This window comes from Cottoperca gobio, chromosome 23, assembly GCF_900634415.1.
Source record: "Cottoperca gobio chromosome 23, fCotGob3.1, whole genome shotgun sequence".
Lineage (NCBI taxonomy): Eukaryota > Metazoa > Chordata > Actinopteri > Perciformes > Bovichtidae > Cottoperca > Cottoperca gobio.
Window position 1 is genome coordinate 4221893 of NC_041377.1, and position 26512 is coordinate 4248404.

General features: G+C 40.5%; 1 protein-coding gene across 3 annotated transcripts in view; it reads right to left on the reverse strand.

The window, feature by feature from the left end:
• Positions 1–13440: 13440 nt before the first annotated feature.
• Positions 13441–26512, reverse strand: part of cacna2d1a (calcium channel, voltage-dependent, alpha 2/delta subunit 1a) — an 88377-nt gene continuing 75305 nt past the window's right edge. For all 3 annotated transcript variants that reach the window (XM_029461492.1, XM_029461491.1, XM_029461490.1), the window contains 6 exons: positions 26048–26100; positions 25717–25772; positions 25062–25188; positions 23824–23936; positions 23097–23179; positions 13441–19386 (listed from right to left, as the gene is read on the reverse strand). In XM_029461492.1, coding sequence (XP_029317352.1) covers positions 19264–19386; positions 23097–23179; positions 23824–23936; positions 25062–25188; positions 25717–25772; positions 26048–26100 — 555 coding nt within the window. In that variant the 3' untranslated portion in view covers positions 13441–19263. The remainder of the gene's footprint in view (positions 19387–23096; positions 23180–23823; positions 23937–25061; positions 25189–25716; positions 25773–26047; positions 26101–26512) is intronic.

The window sequence follows — 26512 nt, forward strand, 5'->3', positions numbered from 1 at the left end:
GTACTAGGGCACTAAGAGTGTATTAATCCACATAAAAAATAGAAAATAGTGCCCAACCAATGAGCCATTTTTATATCTTATTAGGAATGCCAGCCTTAATTTCTTTATATCTGTAGTAAATTAAAACACAAATTATTTTTACTTCAAATTCTGGTAGTTATCAAAAGCATTTTTAGCATATTTCTATAAGCATGCAGGATTAAGCAATATTAAATGAATCAAAAGAGTCAGCCGAAATAATCCAGCAGTGATAGAATAATGGTTCGATTGTTCTGTATAAACACGCCTCCAATTTGTGCAGCTCTGAATCTAAATTTTAGTGATTTTCTTTTATTTTGAAAGCAACATTACTTATTTGCTACTTACTAGATCGACTGGTTTGAAGAGCTCTACACTGTATCTTTAATATGTCAGGCACTTGAACATCACAATGGTGTATTGTAACAAGTGTCAACATTTATAATTAAATACTTGACAGATTGATATAAATCTCTTTTAATATTAATATGTCTTTATATACAGATGACTCACCAACTGCTGCTGTTGGCTTATGAGTGAGTGACGCTTGTCATTAATTATATAATTACATTAAAAACTTCATGTTTGATGGCTTATTAGAAAGTTGTTATACTTGTATTAATGACTGAACTTTCAATAACTCCCCAGCCAGCCAGATTTGTCAAAAGTTGTTTTAATTAATGGCTTTTACGGGAAGCATGAGTAAAACATTATATTACCATTAATGAGGTCATTAATTACAACTAATAAATCCTTAATACAGTTCTTTTTGGAAAGTGGTGCCTCACACGTTCAACCCTATAACAGTAGGTGGTAATACTAAACTGGATACAGCACAGATAATTAACTGATGGGAAGTAGTGGTGGCCATAAAAATAACTGATGCACCTTGTGTTGGGCTGGAGGTCATCAAACAGGATCTTTTTGACAAGACCTGTCTCTCCTCACTCACCTCACTTTGGCTCAACTGAAAAGGCAGATGGGATTCTTTACATGATGTGCCAAAGAACACTTGGCACAAAGCAATGATTGCGTCCTCAAAGGATTAGGCAGTTGCAAAATGCCTAATACCGTACCAGACAAAGTGTACAAGCAGAAAACATAAAGCAGAAAAAGAGCCTATTGAAGAGTCCTTAGGCAAGACTCCACTAAATCCTGTTGACACTGAGCTCTGGTCAACTGAACCCAATGACATGACCTGGCTTGACAAAGATGAAAAACATCTATCAGGGAGGGAATATTTGTCCTGCGTTTCATGATATCCCCATGAGAGAATGTGTCATAGGGGAGAACACAGTGCCAAGAGTCTATCCATGGCTTGTATGAGCAATGTGTAATAGTGGTAATCCAAGACTGGACGGGTCAGGGCTAGCATGCTCATTTCAGTCGCTATCTCTTCAACACAATGCATAGACGTCTTTGACATCACGTCTACATTGTAATCACGTTCTGTTGATTTGTTCATTTCTGGAATGTTTTAAACTTAAATTCTCGTCATATTTTGCCAATGCCACATTTAACATCGACCTCAAAGAGCCCCCATAAAGAACTATAGTGTTTATAATATATAAAGGATGCTATTGGACAGAACACACTACTGGTTCCAACTTTTCAATGTCCTATATATCTTTATCACAGGAATATTACATTGATTATTGGAGTTTAAAAGTACCATAACGTTACAATAAACTCACTATAAAGACAAAATGCAGCTCCACTGACAGTTTAAATCCCTACAGGGACATTATAAGACATGAAGTGTGTGTTTGTGTGTGTGTGTGTGTGTGTGTTTAGGTGGGGCAGCTGGAAGTAATCCTATTTAGGTACCAGCGTACAGGACTTTTGTTGGGCCCTAACCCTTATTTGACAGGAAATCCACACTTCAGCCGTTAACGGGCGGCGGACTTAAAGCCCTCCTGAGAGAGCAGCAGGGGGAAGAAATGGTTTGAGGTAAATGCCAGACGCCCGGCCCTCCCTCATTAAGACGCGTGCAGGTCATTTAATTTTTCTTTGGTCCCCTTTTCTCCCTTTGGTCTGTGTGTGTGTGTGTGTGTGTGTGTGTGTGTGTGTGTGTGTGTGTGTGTGTGTGTGTGTGTGTGTGTGTGTGTGTGTGTGTGTACGCGCAGGAAAGTACCAGCAGGTGTAGAGGTGTGTGTGTGCTCAGAGGCTATATGCCTTGGCAGCAGGCACGGGGGTGCACCGCACACCGTACACACATCACACCCGCAATGTCAATCAGTGTCAGTGCAAAGAAGAAATCCAGACGCTCAGAAAATCTGTCTTGGAGCAAATTTCTGTGTATTGGTACCGTTTGAAATAGAGCTAGGCCTGTCCCATGTGTTTCACAAGCATCGGGTACATAAGTTATGTTTGACAGGTGATTATGCATCAAGGGAGAAGTTGTTGGAAGTGGGAGTGCTCTATAATAACAAACCAAAGCAATGGGAGTATTAACGTCAATGATTTATTATTTTCACCCATAGCCTCAAGCCTATTGCTGAGGATTTCAAAATATTAGTCATTGTGCAGCTTTATAATTACAGCTTGGGAAGTTTGGTAGCGCTATAACATACTGATGAGCAACTTCATTTCAGTACAAGCTTAAGATATAATCAGTGTGATTTACAAAAACATTTCACAACTACCAGTAAGAACAGAGTCCAGTTGTGTGATGGCACAATGACAAGCTACTTCTGAAGTCATTTCCAGATGATTTCCAGCTAATTTGTGATCCCCTTAACATGTCGTCACAGGGCGGCTGAGATATAACTTTCATGATTGTATCCTTGCTTTGTTCCTGATGGTTAACTCCACTGTTTCTGCATGTTCCAAGTGTAGACTAAGGGAGGATTGGGCCGACAACACGAGTTGTAAAAATAGTAAAAGTTGTGTTGTAATGGGTTTGTTTACTGTGGCTTGTTTCCCCGCTTTTGTTGTCTTTCCAGTAGAAAGTGCTGGACACAAACGCCTTTCTTTTTTGCTCTTACCTCATTCCCCACATAAACACACACTTATTTCATGGCCTGCTGAGCCACGTAAAGAGGTGTGGACAGGGGAAGTGAGGAGGTGGAGGAGGGAGACCCAGAGAGATGGGTAGTGTTCATCATCAGGGAGAGCTGGGAGGTTTTGGAGATTGTCAGCTCCAAAGGCCTGAAGCTGCCAGCACTCACAAACGTAACTTGCTCCTTACAACACCATGCCAACTCGTGTGATTCTAAGATTACCTCGTTTTTTTAGACACAGCTGATGTGCTTATCCAGCTGGCAGCATCAAGTCTACAAATACTAACGTTAAGCGCAGTTATAAGAATGACATTTAAAATGACCAAAACTCCAATTTTCAAACAACCCATACACTTGTCCCTACAGCGTTCAAGTTCTTAGTGGGAATGAAAAGTCCAGTGTCTGCCTAGTATTACAACATTTCTGACAATTCTGGATTTTACCTGGACTCACCTGATCAGGGTCCAGGTGTCCAAGCCTTGACCTGGGGCAATATCATTAACAACGGCATCCTACATGTAGTATTTTACCCTTTGTAATTACTTTACACCCCAGCTGCCCAACAAACACTCCGCCTGTCCCCGCTTTCCTTCATTCCTGCACATGAAGGAGGCTAATCACCGGTGTGATCTCCCCTTTTCACCTCTGACCCCCCCGACATTAGAATAACAACGTCCATACCAACTGCCCAACCCCTCAACGCTTAACCCCCCCCCCCAATTAGGAGGGTGCTTTTCCCCTTGCATATGACAGATGAGGGGTCAGAGGGTTGTCAGACCCCCTTGCTAGTTTCTCCTCGTGCCCACTGAGGGATGAAACAAGAGGGCGTCCTTGCCTTGGGGAGTGACAAGGAAAAGGTTTTAGAGATGGAAGTTGTTCTGACATAGATAAATGACTGTCGGAGAACTGGGCACAGGAGCACAACGAGTGGGGAAGTTGGGGTGGAAAGCGGATGGGACGTTAGACCTGTTGGATGGAGTTAAGGAAGCAAAAGATAATCAAGGAAAAGTTGAAAGTTGAGACTGAGAAGAAACAAAAGAAAGATTGAGAACAACTGCTGCGGCAAGATTGAAAAGTCGTGACATAAAGTTAAAGGAATCAGAGGTCAGAGATAGTGAGTGGATTGAAGGATTGAATGACCAGAGTATAAACGAATGAAATCGAGAACGGGGGAGGAAAAGACAGAGAGAGAGATAAGGCAGCGCTCGCTGTGCTGAAAAGCTGCAGCCTTTTTTCCTCCGCTGCAATAAAAGCAGAATTGCAGTCCAATGAATCAAGGCGTCGGGGGCTTTCCTCTCTCTGTTGTGTGTTATGTCCACTGCTAATGGCCAGCAGATGTGGAGGTATTTCACAAGTGTGGCTTTGGAAAACATTCCCGCACATAAATCCAATTAGGTCGGACCCTGCACACCAGCTAGCTAGCGAGCAGGCGAGTGCGCTCATGACCGCCCTAACGCTCCACAGACACAGTTGACTTAAATAATCTGATTGTTCACAGCAGGTAGAGGAAGATGTAGATTTAGTTATGGTTGAAGACTTTTTAGGCTTAAGTAAACTAAAGGATTTTGGCTATTTGGGTTTGTCTGGTTTTGTGGATGAACAGCTTTGGCAGCTCAGTGTTTGCTGTGAAGGTTTATACAGGTGGTCTAAAAAACACAGTTAAACTTTACTATTAAGAGATTAAGAGAGGATTGAGACAATGTCACAGATTGCTTTTCAGGCCAAAGTTGTGTCATCAATTGGAAATGCTCCTACTCCCCAGATCACCTGCCTCGGGATCAAATAATGCAGATTAAATAACAATGAACTCTGTGCCAAGCTACAATTCCTCGAGGCAGAGAAACTTCAACATAGTCATGTTTCCTCTGGGAGTCGTTCTACGAAAAACGTCACCCTCCAAAAGTCAGTTATTTGTTCCTGACAGTACAAAGCCTTGTTTGGACAAGAGACTGGTAGCCAGATGACCTCTGGTTTATATTTGAGGTATCAATAGGAATTAAATGTTATGGAGGTGAGGTAAATAGCCATCAGTATTCAACACAATGATTAAATACTGTTATAAACATTACATGTTTGCAAAGCTGGCTCGTAAATGTTGCTTTAATCATTGTGAACTGCCAAGCATGAATAGGTTGTTTGCATGGGAAAGGCATCATTTCAGGTAGTCAGCCATCAGCATGGACCCTTACTATAGCCTGATTGAATTGCTAAGCTAGTAACTGTTGCTAAACCTGTCGAGCTTTGCATTTTATCGCGACACATTACAGTACAATGATAATGGTTAGCCAATTTATCACTCCAAGTTTGCAGTAAGTTCTGGAACAAAAAATTGATAGTATAAGGTCTTATACACATTTTATCAGCTGTAGCTAGCTAGCGTAAGCTAATGCTAAATGCTTGAATAGGCCTGCTGTGCCTAGTTACGTTTGTTAAGGTATGGTAGGACAATTGCTGTATAATCTCAATTTGCTGGATTGGTCCAAATTTCATGTTTTTAAACTGTGGTGGCTGTTCTGGAAACACATTACATTACATTCTGCACCAATATCCATTTGTAATGAAAACCAAAGAGGAAATGGATTATACAATTGCAAAATCATGTATCATTATATGTCTATAATCTTTTGAAAGAAAGTTTGGCAGGTAAAGTAATCACAACAGCTCATTTGCATCTGGCTTCCATCTGTTGGGCTCGATGGTCTCTCAATGAATGTTTTCCAGAATAGAATCCGATATTTAAACTGTTTTTTATTGTCAGTGATATAAAATGTTTTATGGTTTGAGTGTGCACAACTTTTTCTTATCTTTTAGACACACACCCATCAAAACTTTGATACAAGAGGGCAGCTTTTGATGTAAAGCCTGCAAATAAAAGATTGAAAGATGTTCTGTTTGGCATGGCCGGCTCGGCTAACATTCTCCTCAGGATGCTTTATGTGAAATCCAGTGATTATGCAAACACAGTGTAGGCCATTAAAAGACAGTTGACATATTTTGTCCACATTTGGGCTTGACCACAGCTTGAATACTGGTATATTTAAAAAAAGAAAAAAAAAAGAAAGAAAAAAAACCCGGCAAACTGACCATAGTTCAGAAAACCCAGATACTCCCATCATCTCAGCAATTACCACAGCACATACGAACTGATCTGGAGTCAGCGCTCAGCAGTGACTGCAGCCTACTGTGTCTGGATCATGAGCTATTGTTTCTAGTGTGGCAGCTGCTGCAGGCTTGTCTGGCACCTCATTCACTGCTAACTGGCTCCACGTGTGTGTGTGTATAAGGACAGGTCCACATACATTACATGAACATTCTGCACACACACACACACACACTCTGAGGTCCACACATACAGGCGTAAATGCACACCTCGCCACACGCCACAGACAGACACACGTGCACACACACACACACACACACACACTCACTAATCCCCCTGGCTTTAGTGGCACAGCGGGAGTGTGGTGGTCTTGTGTGGCTTTATTAACTGGGGTGGGGCAGGGAGAGGTGAGATGGTAGAGCGAGCGAGGGATGGAAGGATGGAGGGAGGGGGAGAGAGAGGACAGAATAGGGTGGGAGTCCCACCAGGTGCTAATAGATTTCCTGCAGCTTTGAAACGTTTGCTTGCGCTGGTCTCCTGGAATGGAGTCAGGTTTCATCTGTGGCAAATTACCCGGACCGAGGATTGACCTCCCTTCAACACACACCCCAGACACACGCCTGCGACACACATTCTGACACACACTTACCAAGCAGGACAGACGTGTGCACACACCCACAGTTACGCCTACATAGCCCTAACATACATCGTGAGTGGTGAAATGCCTTTACAAATTCATATACATTTTCTCTCCTTAAAAGGAATAGTTCAACATTTTGGAAAACACGCTTATTGTTTTCTTTCCGAAAGTTAGATGTAAGGATATCTTTGCATAAAGACTGTAGGCAGCTTGCCTGGGTCGGTCCGAAAGTTCAAAAACACACCTAACAAAGTTGTGCAGAAGAAGTTGCGGAAAACTTTTTACACTTTAGTTTCTGTGCTAATTAAACAAACAAAATGAACTGTATTAATAAGTGAGTTTAGAGGTGTTGGCAGATGAGTTTTGCAATTCTTAAGCAAACATTTCCCTTTTCTATTCTTCAAGCTAAAGTAAGAGAATCTGCTGTAGTTTAATATTTAGTCTACGACATCAATCTTCAAGCCTGGTGGAAAAGGACGTCCGTAAACTGTAGATGGAAATGACACGTTTCAAACTAAATGTTTTTTCCACCGGCTTATGCTTGATTTTGACGTATCACAATAATACGTTTCTATTCAAAGAAGTTAGGAGTTTGGGTTGGACGGATGGGTCAAACAAACACAGGACTTTCACTCAGACTGCTTCTTGACTCCCGTGTAAACCGAAAAGTCAACATTGACTTATTTTACCTTAACTGAAGTTACGTAACAGAGTTAGCAAGTTTATTTTAGCCAAACTATGATCTTATACTAAACCTAACCAATTCGTTTTGGTGTCTAAACCTTGATTATGTGTGATCGAGATTCATATTAACGTCCTTAATTAACTCTCAGAGAGAAAGAGAAAGGCCGTATATCTGTGTTCTTCTAACTCTCATGCATCAACACACATTTGCATTTAATCAGCTTGTAATTATCCCTGAACCACACACACGGTTCACCACGTGTCAACCCTTTGATATTGGTGGTGGGAGAGGTGAAGCACTTGCCTGTTTGCATGACTGCTGTTTCTCGTTCACTTTGTGTGGTGTGTGTTTATGTAAGTGGCCTTGAAATGTTTCGTAAATGACTCACTTGCTCAGGAGAGTTATTTTTGTAGCAAAAGTTCTTATATGTGCCTTATATGTGTGTTTGGGTGTAAGGATTTACAACTCTGTGCACCTGTTGTTTGCCCGTATGTTTGTATTTATCCAAATTGTAAGATTGTGCACATTTGCACATAGCTCCAGTTGTCAGATGCAACAATAGGTTAATTTAACTACCGTTGACAGGACTTGGCGTGTCAGAGGATCTTTAAAAGAGTAAATGTTCTGTGTGTGTGTCAGCCCTTGGCACTTAATCACACACATTATTATTACATGCAGTTTAAAATGCTGACGTGCCGTTCTAATCAGACACCCCGGGGCTCGCAGTAGAGGAAATAACTCACTCTACCAGAGCAAAGGCTGTCTGACCTGACTTGCTGTCTGTTATATAATCGGCATTTATCTGATCTATCTGATACACGTGTGTAACAAGAGATTCTGTAAAATTAGTCGTAGGCGTTTGTCTGGCAGTGATAGACATTGCTTATGACTCTGAGCACACATTTATGTTTGATCTAACAATCAGAAAGGGAATCAGCCAATCAGTCAGTCAGTCAGTTAAAAGTCTGTCTGCCAGAAGGAACAATAGCCATAGCAGCGGCCAGAAGCTGACAAATCTCTGACCATTTACTCTGTTTGCGTGACTGATTCATGATGCTTCACTGCTTTGTCAACAGAACAATAATCATTTCCTGTAAAGAATCAGCTCATCCAAATGACTAAAAACACACATTTTTGTACTTTCCCCACTAGTCGTATCTATCCATGCATATAGTTTTAGCATCAGTTGTCCTTTTTGTTTGTGGTTTTAATCATTTTTGATCTTATTTTGCAACTCGTAGGCAAAGACAAGAACACCTTACTTATGTTGCTACTGCTCTTGCCTTAAATAGTTGGAAGATGTTCATGTATATTTGACATTGTACTTATGTGGTTCCTGAACGATTGGTATTGTTTTGACCTGTAGTTTGTATTTGATCCCTTAACGTTGTATTTTGTATTGTTATATTGAAGTCAATAAACTAAACTAACAATCAGTTGCTCTTGATAAATCTTGGATCTTTGCTTGACAACTGTTCGTTGGAGCCAACTGTTCACCGTATCCCAGAGTAACATGGACACTGCTTCTGTAGAGACGTGTTGCTGTTGAATTTTCAACAAGTAGTTTTCAATAAAAACAACATATGTAAAAATGATACAGTGCTGAGATTATTTCTTGGCTGGGAGCAGGAACTTCCTGGAGTTTTCACTGGTTGACTGGCAACCATTCAGTTTCAGTTTCTTTCTGTTTCCAGAAACAAATGAGATGTAAAATGTTAATTTGTGTTCTTTAAAGGTGTTAAACGGTAAAAAAAACGTATTTCCAAAATGTTGAACTACTCCTTCAAACTCTTGTGTAAACAGGTTTCTAAATTACATAGTTTTGTCTGAATTAATAAAAGTCACTCATGAGATTCATGTAGATTAATCTTAAGCAGTTTTCAAGGGTAGCTAAACATTTTCTTTCCATTTCCTGTTGCTTTTTCACCCCGGGTCCGTCTGCAAACCTCTGTAAGTGCTCCTCTGTTCTCTCTTCTCCTCTGCTCTCCTCCCCCCTGAGATAAGGACCACTCATATTTCCAGTCAAGGACAGCTGATGCAAAACCGTGGGTGATGCTGCTGATTCAAAAACCACATCAAACCTCCGGCACTGGTCACTGCACGGCCCAGTGAGGGAGGGAGGGCGTCCCACATCTGCCCTGGGTATTTTTCTGTTTTCCCAATACAGCCAGATCCTTCACTTAAGCTTCACTTTCTCTGCGGCCTAAAAGAACATGAAAGGAACATGAAAAGCCGATGCTACCAGACTGCAGCAATTACAACAAAGTGAGTGCACAAATGACCAGGAGATGAGTCACAAAGTCAGGGCTCCCAACAGGGATCCAAAGTGGTGCAAAGACAAGGGAACAGGATCAGGCCATTTAGAATTCAAGTTATTTTGGAAAGGCTTTGACTTTGCCAAGCCAATTGTATAAACCTCTGCTTTTAATAAACCTCTATTTCTTCCCGTGCTTTCAGGTGGTTCAAGTTGCATAAAGCTGTGTAAATAATTGATTTTTCCAATTTTCTGAGGAATTGCATCACTGCGGAGTTGTTTGTACACACAAGATTCACTCTGAAGTCGATATTGCAATAATATACGTCATCAACGCACCATCACCATGGTCATGCAAACCCCATTTATTTACATATAAAATATAAGACAGCTTGTTCTTTAGAACTGGTACTTTATACTTTCTTCATTCCAAACTTTGAGTAGACATTTCACTTCATGCGAAGATCATATTGTCCCCTGTAATTCTTACACAATGACGCACATTTAAATGTAACGTGAGGTGTGGTCTCCAGGCAATCACACATTAGCTCACTCGAAGTGAACCCCTGACCACCGTTATGAGATGGACTCACGATCGCTTTGCTGAGTTACACCTGGAGTCCAAAACAGTCGTCACATTGTACCAAACTCTCTTGGGGTCGAGGGTTTCAGACTACAGTTAGGGCCTCAGTGTGCTTCAAACAAAGTGCTCGTCGGATCATCGTTACACCCTTTGAAACCCTTCTCCATCGTACCTCTGTGACGCCAGAATTGGGTGTTCTGCGTGGGACAACTTTTCTAACTTTATGAAACTTTCAATCCAACAAAGAATGCCTGCTTTAGGCAACGATTGGCCAGGTGTGATAGTCGGTCGTGAAAACGTGCGCGCCATAGCTTCCATTCATGTGATTAACTGTGTCAAGACAACAAAGACACTCAATAGACAGAGTTCATTCCGGACAGCAATGTGATGCGGCGATGAGGAGGCTATGCCGGCAGACTCATCACTCGACCTTCAAGCGTGGCCATTTGGAACAAACTTTAGACTTGTTGTTTCACAACACATTGCGCTACCATACTCGTTCTTAAAGCTTACCGAACCCTTCACAATCCAGAGTCGAGAGAGGGTTGCTTATCTCAGAGTTAAATAAAGATCAAGAACAGGGATGGATGTTATGTATGTTTTACATAAATGCGCTATAATCAAAGGCCTTTTCATGTACGGATATGTTTTCCTGAAACTCCAGACTACCTGGAGCTGTTTACCGCCTGTATGCAGGATGAGAGAACGCCATACTTTCACTGTAATCTCCCTCATCGTAATGTAATATCTAGGAGAACATCAGAATGTGAGGAGTTGCATGCAGTTGACTGCTGACCCTCGGGGTACAGACTTTCCGAACAAGAGAGGCACAATCCATTCATCCACCCATTAGCTATATCGGTTTATCCTTTCGAGGGTTGCAGAGGGGGCTGGTGCCAATCTGGACAGTCATCACAGGACTGACGCACAGAGACAGACAACCACTCACGCTCACATTAAGACTTTTTAATATAGAGTCTTCTAATGACTATTTGGGATTAAACCGGAGTAAACATAAGCAGACGGTGACTACATGCAAACTCCACGTAGAAAGGCCCCAGGTACAAGTTCAATACATGCTAAACATATCAATCTCAGCTCTCCTGAAATGAGATCTCCTTGTGCCTAATAAGTATCACAACATGTCTATTATAGCAGTTGTAATTGGATTTTGAGCCAGGGCCAAAAACGCCTTTATGAGGTGTTTAAATGACGGGTTACAAACTTTATTTGTGGTTAGAATTGTCATTCCCTGAGCACAAAGTAATGCAACGACTTTGAAAATGACACAGAAGAGCCAAAAGACGTTGTCCTTGCTTTTGGTTGTTGGTTGAGATTCTAACTGTTGTTGTTTTCAACCACAACCCTCAAAGTTGTTTTTCTCTTTCCAACAAACATATGCCTACGTCCGTGCAAAAACAAAAACTTTCTCAATGTTTGTCAGCTGCGTTTGTCCACAAGCATTATACAGGTTTTGTACGGCCATACTGTATGATCGCTTCCACGGAATAGGAAGGGAGACTGCAGAAACCATATCTTCTTCATCTCGTAGGGTGAGGAATGCAAGCGTAAGCATTGTCTGAGAAGAGGGGGAGAGAGGGTTTTGAGAGCAGAACTTGCATATAAATGAAGTAAGTGTGTGAGCACTCCTGGTCAAGCATGAGGTCCCACTTTCTAAAGCACTTGAAAGTTCACTCTGGTGCACAAACGACATGTGACACCATCTCTATGCTCCTTGGAAAGCCTATTTTTGGAATAACAAATTTAATGAGGGAACTGCTAATACTACCAAATGTAATTACTCGCATAATAAACTTTTCATATTTATTCTAGAGGTCGTTTACTTTCGGGACTTCAGGCCAGATATCAATCAGTGACAGAGGGACCCAAGCACAAAGACTTAGGGGTAAGGATAAGGTTAAGGATAACAATCAAAAACACAACAGGAGCGACCTCTCAGTGTAAACCGACTGGGTCATCTTGTTGCCAGACGCGGAATTCAGAGCCCCTGGCAGGCAATCCAGCGTGTGCTGTTGACATCGCAACTCATCCGTGACAGACAAGGAATAACACTTTTGGAAAGGAAGCGCTTGGAGAAAAAAAGTCCAAGAAAGACAGAGTGCTGTCATCGGAAAAATACACGGTTATTTAGCATGATAGTAAATCTTTCACACAAGGAAAGAGAATGCATTAAAAAACAGAGATTACACATAGGGAAAAATATGCTATGGTTACAAAATATAACAGAGGTATGAGTCAAAATCCAAGAGGGAATGTACCGTGTCATTTCTTTGCGTTGCGATGTTGAAAAATTATATTTTGAATTGGTATTCAGTTTCTTCAATTGCAGAGTCCATTGAATCATGCTTATTTAAAATGGCAGTTTCACAAAGTTTTAGTTGATGCTGTTGTAATCAATTTCTGTCACAGAGTTTGTAAAATATGTAATTTCATATTATTGGTCTCTGTATAGTCATTCACCAGCTGTACTACCAACAATAAAGGCCATTTTTTATTAAAAATAAATACTGAAGACATTGTAATTGGTCACATTTAAAATGTCCCCAAGCACCTGAAGGATTTTAGTTTTTCTTCATGGCTAGCAGCATACCATACAGGACTAGGGTTAGTTTTTAACGTCCATAATAAAGAGTAAAATGAGCCAGTAGTTTGTCTTTGGGGGGCAGTGAGGAATAGTACCTCTAAGAATCTGGGCTTGAGCACAGCTGGTTTCAGGTTCAAGTGTAAAGCGGACTGCGCTAACGAGAAAGTCACTTACCATTTGATAAACATGCAACAGGGAAAACAGGAATCACTGCAAATTTATGACCAGAGAACATTACGGGTCGTTGTTAATGGACGTGTCCTTGAGCCAAATTCAATGTTGTAGAGAGATGTGGCTGGACCTACGCCTCCATCCTTTCTTTTTCCTGGACATTGTTGATTTTGGCTGGATGTCAGTTTCTGATGTTGGCTAGACGCAGGGAGAGCAGACTCAGGGTGCTTCCTTCTCATTTTCACACACATTTGGATGGGAAATGTGTGTTGGCAATGGGACAGAAGTTAGTAACAGAAATCTGATCCACTGTGGAAAAAAACTGAGATATTTTGCAAGAAAAGGACATGAGCCAGAACTCTACACGCAATGCAACAGATAGTAATCATAAACTTTTATTCTGAATATACCTTATTTGAACATGAATAAACACGTTTTTCCTCCCCAGGATTATAAACATTGTTGAGAACAACACCAGTTTTGTACAAATTTTTACATGACTTATTCTGGAGAATCAAGTTCCACTAAAGTGTAACATGTTAAAGCACAATCGAGGGAGACTGACAGAGAGGCCCACTAAGACCCTTCCAAAGACGAGTCGGGTGAGGGGCAAACTTGGTGGACGCCTCCATCAAGAGCCTGCCTTAAAACCGAAGGCAGAGAAAGATTGACTGACAGGCACGCCAATCGTCTGCCAAAGAGTGGCAGGAAGGTAACAGACACAAAAAACACACATTAAGCAATCCTCAAGATTCCAGAAATAAAAAGGCCAACCCACACAATCCATACAGAGAGCACCAACAGTCAAAAACACTTAATATCACATCGAGAGTATATTATTCCTGAAGTGACAGCATCTGATTTTAGCACTTGAGTAGAATGGAACATCTGGACAATTATGGCGCTCATGTTCATTCTCCCATGTTTTCTGTGCATCTCTAAAAGCATCCAGTTGGATCATTTTAGTTGGTATGAATTTTCACTCACTTCACGTCCGTACAATGTACGTCTCTGCCCCAAGTGACTTAAAGGACCATACCACTGTTTTTGCAAGTTCAGCTTCTTAACTACAGTTCATGTACATTTACCCGGTATCGTTTTCAAGTTGTGAGTCTGTGTGTGTGTCATCGTAGTAAAATGTGCTCCTAGAGAAACTTACTGTAGCGGGAAGGACCACAGAGGTGGTTTTGAGTACATTGCCAGGTGTTTATATTTCGGTCTGTCTGTCTGTGGACAGATGTTGTCGTAACGATAGCACCGCAACCGTGCAAGTAACAGTCACGCAACTTTACAGATGCGTAGTTATCCCCATATTTAAAGGTATTTTCCTTCTTTCTAGGCAGCCATTGTTTTCTGTACAGCATAAAAATCAATTAGCAGACTCTTTAAAATTGCGTTCTAGAGTCTGCAATTTGATTTGCATACTGAATGGCTATACTCAGGCACAATGGTGCTTCGAGCTAAATGCTTAATGACAATGCAAACGTGCTGGTTTTAAGCAGATAATGTTTAACATGTTCTCTATGATAGTTCAGCGAGTTAACCTTCTAACATTTCCTTTGTCTTTTTTTTTTTTTAAACACTGAACCCAATGTGCAGCAGATGCTGAAGCGAATGTCATTTGTTTTAAAAGGTATTAAACCAAATGTCATGGCAATGAATCCAATAGCTGTCCAGTGATTTCACTCAACGCCACACATTTTTAACCTCATGGTAGCACTAGAGTTAGGGGACAAATGTCATCAGGATTCATCATCTGGGAAACATGAATGTCTGGAAAAACTTTCTTTACAATCCATCAATAGTTGTTGAGTTCAGTAATGAGTAATGTGGCTGAAAATCTGAAACAATACTCTGCAGTAAAAAGTATCCATGATTTGTTGTAATTGGTCTGAAACACTTGCTAAATCACCAGTATGGTCCTTGAATAATAGTGATCAGACATGGCTTGAACCAATCAGACATATTGAGTAGTGCATTCAAACATCACGCTGGCCAATCAGATTCTCTTCTTCCCAGCTGACTCAGACCAGGGCGGAGCCAAATGCTGTCCCCCCAAGAGCAAGGCAGTAAAAGCTGATCATACCTTATCATATCATGACCAAATGCCTGACACACAGAATATTATGCTTCCCAACATTACACACTAAAGCAGGAGCACACTGGATATGTTTTGTTATTTTGTAAATGAAATTGTAAGCCTCTACCATGCAGCACAGGGGACAAATGTATCAGATTACATGATGCCTTGGTAAATTGCATAAATGTTATATTACGATTACAGGTTTCTCCACAAGAGAATAAGAGAGTCCCATATGGCACTTGATATTCTTGAGTGTTAGTAAATTAAGAGCATAAATACCATTGTTAGTTTCACCACATTGCTTTTGTTGGAAGGTTATAGTTTAAGATTGAAAACATTGAGAGTAAAAACTGCACCACAGACCACGTTAAAGTTACGGACGTTGATGGTGGTGGTTGAGCTTTGCCATAAAATGAGACGGATAAAGCACTCCCTGATTGGAGGAATGCTTATAAAATAAAGACGTTATTCAGTATGCAGGGTGAGAGACAAATGTTATTGGTAATGTGGTGCATACAACTTGATTTGTGGTTTTCACTTCCACACAGAATTAAGTAGTTTCCTGCAAACATGTGCCGATGTTTATAGATTGCACACTTCTTTAAAGATGCACTCCCTGGTGTTGGTTTAGTGGTGTATGTATAGCCCCGCTTAAATCCCTAAATGTGTTGCTCTGTTGACGATTTGAATCAGAAAAATATAAAAGTTGAAATTGTTTAGCAGTGAGTAAGAAGTACATTTTATGATTTGGGGCGTTATTAGGCAGTAAAACCATGGAATGTATCCTTAATGTATCTGATATCACTAAACAGTTGTAACATAATGCTTACTGTTGTAACCGGTGATTGTCAATTCTTACCTGGAACCAACAGACACCTAAAAAAATGACTTTAAACTTTAAAGCTTGTTGTTAACAACAATATCATTCTGCCCAATGTTTTATTTCCTTCCTAATTCAATGTACGTCTTTTAATCCTCAGTATGTAGTAAGTACACAAAATCACAGCATGTAATTTTCCACATATTGTATCTTCAAGATGGATTTAATTTTAATCTTGAACGTAATCAATTCATTTTTCTGCTTTAAGATTTGGTAATTGGTCCAGTGAGATTTGTTATTATTTAGGTAGATTGCAGTAGTTTGGTTAATTAGTGCATTTCTTAATACATTGACTATTTAACTACTCTGCACACTATTTCTACAGTAAGTCATCTATAACTTTTCAGGCTTAAAGGAACAACATGTTAAAGTGACAGATAGCGTTTGAAATGGGTACTGCAGGCCATATTCTAAATATTGGAGCGTCGTCTTCCCCCGCTACTCCTCCCTAGATTCGAAGCTCACGCGTGGTTGCAAGATTGTGGACACTGAAACGATACGAGGGCAACAATATCCTTTGAAAATGACACCGTCAAGTCCTAAATTGATTTGCTAATGTATATGTTTGAAATGTATTTATTGTTTGCAAATTACAAACCTGCTCATGTGGATTATTATACAACTCTGTAAATGTTAGCTTGATGCATGGCTCACTATGTTTAGGTAGTCAAGCCATTATGCCAAAAACAAAAGCCCACTGCTCTGAATTACGACTTATCAGACCCCTATAAAGGGCTACTTTGCAGATTTTCAACTTTCTGTGTCATATAGTGTGGGCAGTGTACATAGACGAACAGCGCAAATTAATAAACTCTTATAAAAAGGGTGTACGGTTCCTATCAGATAAGATAGATAAATAGCTAGGATGGGCTTGAGTAACGTTTCAAAACACGCGGCTTTCAGTCATATATATATCTATTACACTGGTTGTTGCCGAGGTAGTTAACAGCTGTGGCCCGTTTGCGACCCGGGTGAGATTGATAGCAGTTAGCGTGTGTTAGCATGACGTCGTTAGCAAGCACTAGTTAGGATCACTTCACCGTCTGTGTGTCTCAAATACTTGAGTAGGCTACTCTATAATAATTTAATGCGAATACTTGAGTTGACATCACTTAAAATGCACATCCCTACTAACGGTGATGCAGTAGATACGGTTAGCTATCTGAAGCTATCTGATGCTTACCTGTTCAGGAGTAAACTAGCCAACTCGTAGTGCACCTTAAAATCCTTCTGGGCTCTACGCTGTCTCCATCTTTTCAACATGTGTTTCACCATGTCTCGTGTCATAGAGCTTTTTAGAAAGATGCCGAGGCTTTTTAGTTTGGGGAGAATCCAACGTTAACTGTTGATCCAGTTGGTTTGTTGCCTTTATGGCTGCAGCCCGCTAGTGTTTGCGAGCAAATTTGTTTCATATCTGGCAACACTGGGTGTCGAAATGGATGTGGGAAGGATTACACAGGCCAAAACAAAAACAGACTTTCCGCACGGGAACGGACAATTCAAAGGAGAGCATACTGGTTGTAGCATTGTTGTCGGAGAACTATTTTTAATAATCTCTGATGACATAGTATGGTCATTTTATGATTTAATACAATAAATATATTACATATTGTTCCTTTAAGTTAGGTATGTTTTATATTTGAAATTAATGAAAGAGAAGGCACACAAATTAAACAAGATGAACTTATATTGGAGAAAATGAAATACAGCAGTAGATCACACACATGACTGACTGCAATGATTTCTACTGGGTGGTATCGTGCCACCGTATAATGAACCGCAAGAGGGAACCTCACTACTACATAGAGATGGTTGAGAGGTTGTTCTTCAGTCAGGATCAAACTGTAAAGACAAATAACAGCTGCACTTTGAATTGCAGTGCAGATAGTAGTCATTTAATTTAAAAAGTGACAGCAGTGAATACAAATGTACCATTTTCCTTTTTTTGTTGTTGACCAAAATGTCAAATACAAATTCTCATATCCCCCTCGTTCATTTTCTTAGGTGGTGGCCATAAAAGAAACAGTAGCATGCTGTCCTGACGCTTCATTCAAATAAATAATAAAATAAACAAATACTACACTTCTTTCCATTCAGTAGCCACAGTCTACATAGCTGAAGGGTTAATCTGAGTCACACAGTCGACATGGCACTAGAGATGTTGTCCACTGAGCATGCATAGGACACCAGCCAGGCTCACCCTGATTGGTTAATGCGCACTATGGCAACAAGGTTTTCATTGGATCAATCCAACACCAAGGCGGAAATTCCAGATCATTTACTACTCTCGATCGGGGCTGATGATTTGATGATCAGCTACAAAGTTTAAAATCCGTACACTCAGAAGGAGGCCCTCTGTGGCAGTTGAAGGGTTGGTTTCTGTGCATAAACATAACAATGAACAATGATTTCCACACTGCAAATACAGTATCTACATGAAAGAACACCGGGGCGAAAGTAAAGACGATGAATCTGTCCAACCCTCAGAGACACTGTGAAAATGTTCTGCGTAGTGCTATCTAAGAAATCTGATTAAGAGCCGACGGAGGCAAATGAAGGTAAATGTAACATTTTGGCATCTCTTACTGCAATCTTAGCCGAATTCTCAACCACAAAACAATAAATACCTAAAAACTAGCCACTGCAAATTGATTCAAAATAAATTGCACGCTTGCAAAAGGCAGCGCTGTTTCTGGCAGTGGTGAATAAAACTGCTCAACATCTTTAATAAACAGCAAGTCTCCCCCATCGTGATTGAAATCCCTCCGATACCATAAGGCAGTACAATCTCTTTTATCAGTGACATCAAGCCAGAGAAAGTTCAGAAGTCGCCAATCAAAATTAATCTCAGCTGGCGGGAACCAAGAGATGAAGGATAGGCGTAGGTTGAGTTCTTTCTTATCTTTAAAACCGATATCTTCCAATAAACATTTATTTTGTCACTTGTACCCTTGCACCTGGTGAAATCACTTTAAGAAACCCCTGAAAATGAAGGTATCAAAAGGAGAAACTGGCAGGAAGTGGGGCACACAGGTTTTTGTTTGTTTGTTACAAGCGCTTCTCATCGGGCGTTTGTTATTTCGGTGGCAGCGTTGCATGCTGGTTGCCATTTTGAAGATAACAGAGGGAGAGAGAGGAGAGAGAGAGAGAGAGAGAGAGAGAGAGAGAGAGAGAGAGAGAGAGAGAGAGAGAGAGAGAGAGAGAGAGAAAGAGAGAGTGGGCGTGATGAGGATTTTCTGAGGTCATGACGAGATGACATGGGGTCTGGAGCCGGTCAAAACCCACAGCAGAACCAGCTGAAGGGTCATCATCAGCCAAAATGAGGGGCTCAGGCTGGACGCCCCGCCACAGTCGGGGTTCTTCTCCTGGTGCCAATCAGGAAGGAAAAGAAGGGAAGTTACTGTTTGTTTAATGCAAATCCAACACATTAAACACTTTCCAAATTGACCATTCACTAAACCCCTCCCCGAAAAACCGATTGTCTAGTCATAGCTTAGCAATCGCAGTTAGGCACGCCAACCTGTCAAGCTTTGGATTTCTCTATATGCAGTAATGTGCATGGAGCTGTAGTAAGAGCGATACTCTGTATTAAATACATTTGGACAAGTTTGGTCTTTAATTCTTTTCCTTTCAAAATCCAAAAACATTAGTTTAGTTTAGTTAGTTTGTGGGGTAATAGGTTATGTCCAAATAGCTCCATTTATGACAAGCATCCACATCGTGGGAGGCAGTGCTGGGAGCTATCAGAGTTTAGGCTAACGTTAGCGACACCATCCTGCTCTAATGGATTTTTGATTTCGGTTTTCAAACCCAGCAACAGTTAGTTCTCATCCTAATAGCTTTTTCTTTTGTAATGTTAAAAGTGAAAACATACTGTGTAAAAATACAAAACAAGTATGGAAGCTAAGCAACCGATGTTGCTCATGTTAGAATGGAATAACTGTCTGATCTTCCATTTGTTGTAATATATTTCTTTGCAATACAAGAGCAATGCTGTTGCTGTATTTTCATGCCCTTTATATGGATTATTGACTTGTGAGGATGCGGATTCGTACATGCAGCTTTAGCCTCAGTCTCTTATCATTATATTATATATTTAGCAAGTGCATATTTAAATCCATTTAAGAGGATTATAAAAGCCAGCTGGAAACAATAAAAAGATCTGTTTTTGACCAATGCTTCATTTCATCTGGCGACTGCTTGTATCTACCTCTGTCGGAAATCAATGACCCATTGTTTCAACAATTACTAAGAATTTTGAGAGGTAAATCTGCCATGTTATTCATTGCAAACGGAAAGCTTGACAGGTGTAGCATGTTAGCAACATTAACTAAAGGCCGCGGAGCTTTGCTATTGGTCAACCAAAAGTATGCAAGGATCAAACATCACGTCAGAAAATATAACAAAGCCTCAAAATGTCTTTTTTATACTCGAGTGGAAAACTTTGAGCCATCATGTCTAATGAAAATGGATTGGACACTCCCACTCTCCGTATGCTTAGCATCTGGAGAGGTACAGGGGAAAGAATGTCTCGTCTTGATATATGTTTGGAGAGTTAAAAAGTTGAGAATCATCAAAAGAGACGCACAAGCGTTTGGATGCAAGTGATAAGTGAGTGGCCTGTTTTAGCTAGTGTCTGGCTACATCAGTAATCAGATGTCAGCAGAGATAGACACCGGAGTCTATTGCCTGAGACGGACAATGATAGATGGGGAAAGATACAAAGAGCATGGCTTGAAGTTCAAAATCAGGTGAAACGGAGAAAATGTTGGCGAGAGACAGAAAGAGACTGGGAGGTAAGTTTTGGGGGAGGTGAAGACAGATGGTGGTATAACATAAGCGAGAGTGACAGGTGAGAAAGATAAGGGTGGGAAAACAATGGAAAAAGACATGAAGAAGTGGAACAAAGCAGAAACAGTCAGATGTAAAAAGAGGAGAAGAGATAAGGTGAGGAAAACAAACAGAATAGAATCACCGGAGAAAGGGTGTAAAAGTTATGAGCCAAAGGCAGTAAGATTGAGTGTGAGATAATGATGAAATGTTAATGAAAGAGAAAGCTAGCGTTATGGGACTGACCCGAGACAGCACATGAACAGTGGCAGCAGTAACATGAGCAGAGAGGAAGCCAATGGGGAGCCTGCGCTCCTTCGGCACATGGCCTCATCCTAACCATCAACAGCCAATCACAGAGCAGGAAACAGAGAAAACAGAGAGAAAGAGAATCATGCAGCAACAGTTCCACATCAGTTAGCAAGAAGTCAGAAAGCAAATATGAGCAAAGAAGGCATGAAATTGGTTAAGATAACAGTAGTACAAGACAGATGCATTCACTTGCGAGACAAGAGTGTGAGAGAAAGAGTTAGCGTGTGTGTAAGTGCATGTTTGTGTCTACGTAAGTGAGCAAGACAGTGCAGGCATAAGAGTTAATTCACAAACTTTGACATTGGAAAAGGACTATAGAGTGAAAACAAACAGAGCATTCAAGTGCAGAGGTTTCACACGCAGAGATTCTGTGCTGCTCATAACAAATGTTTGTTTAGCTTAGTTATTCATAGTCGAGAAACAACCGACTGTTTGTCTTTGCGTGGGAAATCTGCACGCACAGAGCTTTCGAAGGATTGTAAAAAAAATGAAAGACATGCACCATGTAAAAGATATGGAAAGGTGCCATGGGTAGAATTTCTTCACTGATATGTTGTTTCCATATCAGGAGTGCAGCTTAAGGATTTTGTGCTCCGGCCACAGAGGATAAAAGCTTAACCCTTATTTTGAAATTCTTCCTTCTTCCCATTTTCCTTGCTTCCTTTTTTATTGGTCCCTAATATGTTGCTGTTGTTACCTCTTAGCTTCCGGGTAAAATGTTAAAACGGGTCCAGTAGTTTCATCTGGAGTATACATTTGGAAGGAATAATAATTTAAAAAAAGACTAACATTTACTGAATACTACAAATAATTGCAATATTTACCTTGATAACTTTGAATGTAATGATAACGTTTGTTATTGTGCACAATATATTCTACATTAATGTTGGCTATGTTCTTGATTTATTAGTCTGACTACTATATTTGTCCTAATCTGTTGAACTTCTGAACATCTACGTTATTGTAAATATATTCTAGCTGCTCTAGTCAATATTTCTATATCAATAATTTATCAAATAACTATGTATAATGTGAAAGGGGTCGATTGTAGTGACCAACCCACAATCTGAAATCACCCGAGTCTGAAGTTTGACTTAGCTCTACGGAGCATATTAGCTTCTTTCAGCTCATTGTTTTGGTTTTTACAGCCTGCAACTTTGATGTTTTCAGGCAGCTGTTTCAAGCAAAAAAGCTCTTATAAACCCACTATACGCAACATGCCCAGCACCTAGCGAGAGATAGACAAAGTTAGTGATTATCTGGTGACCATAATATAGCATTTAGCACCTAAATTAGCGGAAAAATATTTCCCTCAAGAGTTAGTGAAAACCAAAAGAGAGCTAAAAAGGAGAGTAAATATTAGATACACATCTCCAACAACTTTGCCATAATTTGTTAGCAAGAAGTTTGTGTTGTGCTTTTAGGTTGTTGTGGTGCTCCCAACATGGCCAAAAAAAACCTAACAATTATTGTAATTTTTATCGAATTCAAACATTCTTTGAATTAAAAAACACGATACCAGAAGAGAAGTCATAACGTCAGTATTTCAATAAATATGGGTCATTGTCCAGCCCATTGTTATGTTTGGATCTAGAGATGATTTTCAACGTTCTGTCGGTGCCAGTAGTACTGATTGAAGCGGTCCTGTGAGCTGTAACCCGGCCTAGATTTTCCTTGGCGATGAACTCAAATGATTTTAGCAGAAAACCCAAGAACAGTAGCCTCGGGGCACACGCGTTTAATTTAAAAGGCTTTTCCCATTTCAGGCTGGATTTTCTGCAAACTTCTTATATTCTTGTGAGACTAATAAAGCAGCACTGGTCTCACTGTTTAGCCGCTCGGCAGTGTTATACATGAAACCTTACACAGAGCACCCCTTAGCCACAGTTAAAATTGTTCTCAACCAGAAGCAGGTCCGATAGAAGCAACTTACGTGTTCATTGTTATCAAAACAGACTGCGGGTCCTTTCCTGTACCGAGGATTCTGAGCCATCTCACAGGGATTAGGACCGTTAGCTGGACAGATAACGTCAGGAACATGACACAGTTTCCAAGTGATTCTGCAGCAACAAGTTATTTCTTCCGTAGACATTTGAAACTCTGACTACACTATGGAAAACATATTGATTAATGTGGAAAATCCCTGGGACATATTGTATTATTGTTCAAATCAAGCAGATTCAGTTTGATTGTGGAAGGACGATTAAAGCTATAAGCAAGTTGTCTCTTTTTGGATGTCAAGCACATTGCTCAATCCCTCAACGTTATGGCAGTCATCTTTGAGCATTATGTCTTCCAAGGGGCTTATTCTGTAATTGACCACAGCCATGTGTGTTTGAGAGAGCATCACGGATTTGTTTGTAAGCTATTCAGCAGAAGGATCCCACAGTACCATCTGCTTTACAGACACAGCAGAGAGGAACCCATTGCACATTTAAAAAAAACAAAAACTGGACACATTTTAAATTGCTGTGGAAATGTTCACTCATTATTATAGCTGGAGATTTAGGGGATGCAAATGAGGGGAAAAGTGAGTAATGAGATTTACGGATAATCAGCCATGATTGAAAACGCTAACTTCTTAAAACATCTGTTCACTGAATCAAGCATTTCATGTTCTGCGCCAGATGATAGCTGCGTTGGGTAAAAGCAAAGGATACACTGCTGTTCGTCCTGTATTAACGGCTTGGTGTCACAAGACGAGCAGGTGACTTTTGCATCAGCGATGATGAAGACCAGGTTCGTCTTGGGCAGCTTTTCAGCATGGTAGAGCCTGCGGAGGAGCAGACACACAAGAGGAGAGGTTGTTGACACATGGGCTTGAATCCAGGAAAGATAGAATTGATAATATCCCTCACATTAAATATTTAACCAGAAAGTAATAAAAAGGTAGCCACATTTTTCCTCATACATGACCAAGGAACACTCCAGGAACCTTGTAATCTTTACCACAATGAAAAACACACCGTGCATCGCTCAATCAAGTCTCCAAACTGCTCTTATTTAAGGGGACACAGACCTGCTCTGCCACCCCACTGTCCTCCAGGACCTTTACCGTAACCCACATGTCGCTGGTGCACAAATGATTTTCTCTGCCTTTTTTTTATAGCGGTCGTTAAAAAGAAACGTGTGTGCGGCTAATGTGCAGGAACGCCGCGCGGCATGCGGGCAGGCACTCCATTAGCCGGCACGAGGGGGCCTTAAAAAATGGCGTACGTACACACACGTGTGCACAATCAAACACACGAACATGGCAAGACGGTGGTCCACACTAGTGACTTGACTTCACCTTCATGGCATGTGAATTTTAACAGCCCTCTCTTAGTGCCACCTCTGGGGACTTCATTTGTGTGTCATGGATGCTAACGTATCACTGCAGGTCAGGGAAAGTGTTGGGACCTTAACTATACTCTGTAGGCCTAATGTGAACAGGGTTGGGAGGGTACTATAAAAATGTAATCCGATACAGTTAACAATTACCTGTTAAAAAATAAAAAATGTAGTAAGTAACCTCATCCAAGTGTCACAATGTAGAAGTAATGCAACTACATTACTTTCTGTTACTTAGGTTGATATACCTCAATACCAAATAAAGACAAGAGAAAATAAATGCTAAGATAATAAGATATTTCATTTAAATGTAAGTACTGATACTATGTTTTCTTAGGCTGCAGTGTTGACGTTTGGGAATGCGCTTCAGGTGCCTGTGACAAAAAGTAGAAACTGGAGAAGAAGAACTATTGTTCCTCTATTGTTACCTGCCGTAGCCTCTTTATACGGTCGATAGCTTTACCGGCAGCAGAGAAAACGTGTAGCAGCCCTGAAAGTATATATATATATATATATATACAGGCTACATTATATGCCTGGTGTGTAGCTGAGAAGTGGATATTTGTACCTGGTGCAGTTTTCACAGTCGATGGTGCCTCTGAAAGACAAGTTGTTGGTCTCAAAGTAGTATTGAGTTTGCTCTGTGATGCAGACCTCTTTGAGCATGGAGTCCGACAGTTCCTCATCCATCTCGGCTGTGGAAGGACACACAAGGTGTATTCATGTAAGCAGTCACTTCAAAAAGAAAAAGAAATCCGACACATACAAACATTAAAAGGTGTTAAGCACTGCCTCTGGCGGTCAGTAAGGATGAAATGGAAGCATGCATTAGCGCACCTGGAATGTGCAGGTATGTGTGAGGAGGGGGAGGCAGAGGATGACAGAATACATAGTTAAATAAATGGTAGTAATGATAATGTTAAAAAGTATTGTAATTAGCGCGGATTAAAAGAATTCCATTCCAAACAAATGAGGCATCGGCTGACTTTAAGCATTAAGTCAGAGCTGGCTCACTGACTCCTACTGAAGGTACACACAAGGGCTCAATGCTCGTGTTCAATACCTTTTCATGCTTTGTCAAAGTAAAACTTGATGTGCTTTTTATTTCCATAATGAGGCCATTTAGACAGTCCAGAGCTGGCTCAATATTGCAAGAAAAAAAACACTTTAGAAAACCTCAAAATCGCTATTCCTCTCTCTGTGTGAAATTGACGAGAACTCACCTGCGTCCAGGAAATTGGGGAATGTGATGCTGACCAGTAACTGTTGCAGTATTGACCTAAGAGCAAAAACATACCCAGGGATGAAAAATGACTGGATTTATTGGAACATAATCCACGATAAATCATCTGTGTAAAATGCTAATGCTAATAAATCAAGGGAAGATTTTGTGGAATGTTTACTGTCCTGGGAACAATTCAGCTATTAAACAGATGCTATATGTTCATTTTGGGGAAACAAATCCTTGCCTGCTTTCCATTAGGATCTGAGTGTAAGGACTTCAAATATTGGCTTTTATAATGTATATATAAAGATAGAAAAAAAACGACTCACCAGGCTGCAGCTGTCGCGAACCATCCTATATTCAAAATATCTGCAATTGTGGGCTGAGAGGGAGAAACAAAAGGAGAGTCAATATCAGAGGAAGACAACATCGAGTCTATAATAATCTTCAGACAAATCATTTTAAGCTGGTTGAGCAGTCGAACATCCTGCTTGTTTTTACAAAAGGTTTACAGACCGTCCAGTTTTGCCAGGCACAAAGACCAAAATGTCCAGAGGTTTTAATTTCTTCCCTCAGAGGAAATTAGAACACAATCCTCTTCAACAGATGGCAGGATAAATGTCAACAAATAGCTAGTGAAAAAACAAAATAGCACACGGTTTGAATAAAAAGGCCCAACATGCTGCTTTGATTATGGTTAGCATGCGAGGGTCTTGTTTTGGTGAAAGAGTGCTCCGTCCTTTCTCCTCAGTTGATTGCGTGTTGAGTCATCAGCCGCTCTTAACTAACCGTGT